At 33.2% G+C, this 4,696-nt stretch overlaps 1 protein-coding gene across 1 annotated transcript; it reads right to left on the bottom strand.

Annotated features, from left to right (window-relative positions):
• Positions 1–291: 291 nt before the first annotated feature.
• On the bottom strand, positions 292–3,897 carry LOC145585779 (protein trichome birefringence-like 25). The gene is made up of 3 exons (XM_081642492.1): positions 3,534–3,897; positions 2,569–2,894; positions 292–1,376 (listed from the first exon to the last, which is right to left on the bottom strand). Exons 1-3 carry the CDS (start codon positions 3,727–3,729, stop codon positions 603–605), a joined length of 1,296 nt encoding a protein of 431 aa, XP_081498618.1. The 5' UTR covers positions 3,730–3,897; the 3' UTR covers positions 292–602.
• Positions 3,898–4,696: the final 799 nt, after the last annotated feature.

The raw sequence follows: 4,696 nt of genomic DNA, 5'->3' as shown, positions 1-4,696 counted from the left end.
TTCTTTTGTAATCAGTTTTGCTGCAGCATCAGCTGTTTTATGTACCATTTATTTCTGTATTTTTCAGATTTTTGTCATGGATGTTGAGTGATGGATTGATTATTGATATTGTTTACACGACGTATGAGGCTTTATTTTGAAACGCATGTAAGTAGAAATTCAAACAACACAAAAACACATCGAACAATTTGGGAAACTCGAGTTTTGGGAAAATAACCAACTTACATTATCGATTGACAATGGAGGATGAATAATGAATTACAAGCAATTCATCTTACCTAAAAATCTGGATGTGTTTGAGCATAATAAACGGGTATACATGTGAATACTGTGTACAATTGCTACAATAGAGTAAAAAATAAAATAATAAAATAGAAAGCCAAAGATTATTATCCAGGGTTCCGGATCACTTTCGAGCATTTTCATTCAAAGAATTTTGTATAACAAAAATTTTACAAGAAAGAATTTTGCATAGCAAAAAATTTACAACAGTGATCCAAAATCGAACTTTGCATGACTTTGTGTATATGAATTTACCCTGACACTAGCCAAGGCCAACAACATTCCTTTCAAAGTGTCAATGGCTCTTGCATTTCTTCCGTTTAGTCGTTCATCAAAATATCCATGACCAAATCATTCCAGGAGTCAATTGGCCCTGGCAAACACCAATGCAAGCAATCATACTGAACCTTGGCATTTTTATCCTTTGCAAAAGGATGTGACTGCCTGTACGGCCCAGGATGCCCATCAGGCCTCAATAGAGAGAGTCGGGTTGTGTCAAAAAGCTTTAAGGAGACTCCTTTCTCCGATGCAACACCAATGGCCTTATCAAATTCCTGCAACTCCACCTCATAAAGTATCCTATCTATATCAGTTATGTTCACCTCACCCTCTTTGAATGGCACTTTTCGATTACAAGTCCCACCATTATGCCATTCTCCATTCTCAAAGTGATCCGGGGTGATTGTTCTCAAGAAAACTTGTGCTTTATGACTTGAATTCATCACAAACTTTAGAACCAGCTCGAGTGCCTTGCGATAAGCATGGTCAAACCCGAGTTCTGTCAAGTTTCTCCCATGGCAGTAATGGCATCCTAGAATTGTGTTATTTTCAAAATAGATTGCAGTCTTCAAAAACCATTTTCCACCTGCAATTATCACATAATCAAAGTTATTGTATCTGCTTGTCCATTTCTCATCCAACTTGTCAAGATGGAGTTGAGTTTCGGATGTTGAAACTCCATTGTTGTCTTCAAAAATCTCGGCTTTGACAAGGTATGGGGACCATATAACCGCGACTGTGAAATTGTACAAGGGAAAAACCCATGTCTTTGATTTGTATTCCTCATCGTGATATATCTCCTTAGCTTGATCCACCTGCAGAACAAGGCTATAATCAAATCACCACATCATATTTTGAAGAAAACATAATTTCTTGAAATACATGCATTTCATCCAGGAGGTCATTCTCTAACCAGCAGAAGAAACTTTCATCATCTGCTTTGTAAGATAGGAATTTGAGTAATTTTGTAAGAGTACTAGTTTTCAAATGGACAGATTAACCTTATACATGACTTTGCAACAGACACAGCAACTGGCACCGAGCCACCGACAAATAAACCTACAAATTCTTTTCACAAGACCCACCAAGATCATCATGAATGTTCAAGGATAATTAAGTAGGACCCTATCTTGCATATTAAGACAAGAAAAAGGTAGTAATAATAGCACTAGAGATTTCTATGATCCAATGGGAGATGCTAATAACACACAACAGATCTCGCGATTATAACCACTAAACTAGCTATCATTCCATTATAAATGCCCCACCGATACAATGACCCCAGTGCCCAAGCTCAAAGTACTCTATGGGCAGCACAAGTTAGCTCATCGGCCAACCAGGGATTTCGATGAAGAGCAAGAGCAGAGGACCATAGAGAATGAATATTTCACGTAAAGAAAAAGCGTGTGCAAAATTAAAAGTATTCCTACACACCAAAACATCTCAATATTCTATCCAATTTTTGTGTCTACAATGATTGTCACTCATTTTTATTGTTTAACTTGAAAAAAAAAACCCTACCTTAAACAATAAAAATGAGGTGTTTTACACTTGACTACTTTAAAATTTAAACCATTACTTAGAATTGCCAACTACGATCAGCCCAAAGAATTTACCCTCACTCTGAAATCATTTCTATATCATGACAACTCAAAAGAGAGGCCCTCTATGATGGTCATTGTTAAGGAATGCCAAAAAGGAAAGTGTAACGCCTTAAGCACAATAGAGTGAGGTGGTGAGGGTAATTATTTCATTCTTGTTTTCAAGATTGAGGAAAAGAAAAATGGCAAGTATCTTCACCACCCAAAATATCATATTGATCTAAGCAATAACTCCAGAGTTTCCTCATTCCTACAGTTTGAACTTCTGCATAAAAAGAGACACATCCTACTAACAACTAATCCTTCTATTGTTACACACATGTAAATAAAGTTCTATCAAAGATCAATTTACGAATCAAGGGAACATTTAACACATGATACATCCACATAAGGCAAGATCATATACCTGAGACAGGGTACAAAGAAAGGATTGCACATGATTGCGAGAAATGGAATCGCCGATGAAAGCCCAATACTTGTTGCTCATCATATCAAGAAACTTCTCAGGGTTGAACTTATCCAACTTGCAATCCAAGGGACTCCACCTCCAATAGAGGTAGTCCAAGTCGGGCCGGCCATTAGTCATACAATTCTGAGGGAGCTCAATGAAAGGGCAGCTATTATTGTTGTATACAGGACCAGATGGATTTGGGATCCATTCACCTTTAAACAAATCACATTTCGGTTTTGCTTCATCTTCAATTAAATTGGTTGAATTGGATGTGAGAGAGCCTACAATGGTTGAGCAAACCACAATATAAGCTTAGAACTAATGCAATTACAATGAACTCATTTTAAAAATATATGATCATATTAAATTCATTTCATCTACTAGAAACTTGTTTTGTTGTTTATTAGTACTTAATCATAGTTTCATACTACTATACTAGTAACTAAAAAAATTCTTTACTCGAAAACTCCAGCTTTTTGAGTGATCTTTGCCAAACCCATCATTTAAAACTTTATAAAAATAAAAAATTAAAAAAAAATCAGGAAATTTATAGAAGCAAAGAATAGCAGACACCTTTAAATTAATTTTCACAATTTAGGGTTAATAAGTCGAAAAATAATCTAATCAGTCATGTAACTGAAATAATATTTTATTTAAAGTTTGATTTTTTTTTTATTTTTTTTTGGTTCAAAGGAACAACAGAATAAAGTTTGATTGTGCAAGTTTATATCAAGCTCAATCAAATTCCCCAAACTTCCAAAAAAAAAAGGGAAAAAAAAAATTAAAATTATGAAATCAGAATTGCACACAGAAATCATAGAGGATGCATGATTATATAGCAGCAAAATATAATACAGAAGAAAATAATTATCAAATGAAAAAATGCAGAAGAAATTAAAAAGATAAAATAAAAATGGTACCTTTATCAAAAGTAAGAAGATCAGTTTCAGGGGAAGAAGTCTGGATTTCCAAAACTGGGGAAGAAAAATCAATGGAATAAGAAGAAAAGAAGCGAATTGTCAAACCAAACAAGAGAAACAAAATCAAAAGTTTAATAAGAAATGAATTTTGTTTGTAAAATGAAATTGGTTTCAATGGGTTTGAATCCCAATTCATCTCCTTTTCTTTCTGGTTTATTCCTCTGTTGTCTAGTTTTTCCTAGGGAATGGAATTCTCAAAAATTGGGGTTTTGGGTTTTTTTATTTTATTTTTTTGTTTTGATTTTAATTTTTGGGTTTACTGTTTTTTTTTTCCTGATTTTGATGGGTATAATTCAGTGGAGTAATTACTACTACAAGTCTACAACCTCCAAACAAACCATGCATGGTGGGATCTAAACATCATTATTCATAAATGAAAATAATTATATAATTAAATAAAGTGGTGGATTTTTCACCTGTAAATCTTTAATAAAGAAAAGGTGATGTTTTATTTTTTATTGAGGAAAAAGGAGATTGTGGATGTGTATATCTTAGTATCTTACTAGTATAGAGTATTTTAAGGATCAATGACATTGTGGTTTCAAAAACCAAAAAAAAAAAAAAAGGATCAATGACATTGAAGTGAGGAATGAAGAGATGTTTGTAGTTTGGTTTGGAAGTGTAATTGTGTCGTGTATACTCTTTATTAACATATGTCGACAAGGTGGCACTTAAAATGCCCATAATAATGATTTTTCAGATACATTTGGACGTGTAAATGAATAAGTTATTTTACATTTTTTTTAAAAGAAAAATGACATAGAAAATAATTAAAGTCTAAACATCTTAACTTTAACGGGATAACTTATACTGAGTATAAAGAATGGAATATAAAAAGTGAAATTGTTGCACGACAACAAATAGTGTGTATCAGGTTCACATAAGATTTAGTGAATAACCCTTTACATATAGATGTATTCACAAGAAATCTATACAAATAGGTGAATTATAAACCCAATTAATTAGCATATATACATACTTCGTATTACATTACTAACATGACAATCGAATTTTTGATAGAGAAATATTACCCTTTTCTTGAATTAAGTTTTGAACGGAACCATGGAGAAAAACATTTGTGTTTGTGGATATGATGAATGAAA

This window comes from Chenopodium album, chromosome 16 (assembly GCF_948465745.1).
Source record: "Chenopodium album chromosome 16, dcCheAlbu1.1, whole genome shotgun sequence".
In the NCBI taxonomy this organism is placed as follows: Eukaryota; Viridiplantae; Streptophyta; class Magnoliopsida; order Caryophyllales; family Amaranthaceae; genus Chenopodium; species Chenopodium album.
This window is presented reverse-complemented; position numbering and strand designations above follow the sequence as displayed.

Bases quoted from the DNA above. Each gene is read 5' to 3' on its own strand.
- LOC145585779 (XM_081642492.1), bottom strand. From the start codon at position 3,729: ATGAATTGGGATTCAAACCCATTGAAACCAATTTCATTTTACAAACAA. The intron at 2,895-3,533 runs GTACCATTTTTA...CAACCATTGTAG, and splicing joins TCTTCTTACTTTTGATAAAG to GCTCTCTCACATCCAATTCA. The intron at 1,377-2,568 runs GTATATGATCTT...CTTGTTCTGCAG, and splicing joins TTCTTTGTACCCTGTCTCAG to GTGGATCAAGCTAAGGAGAT.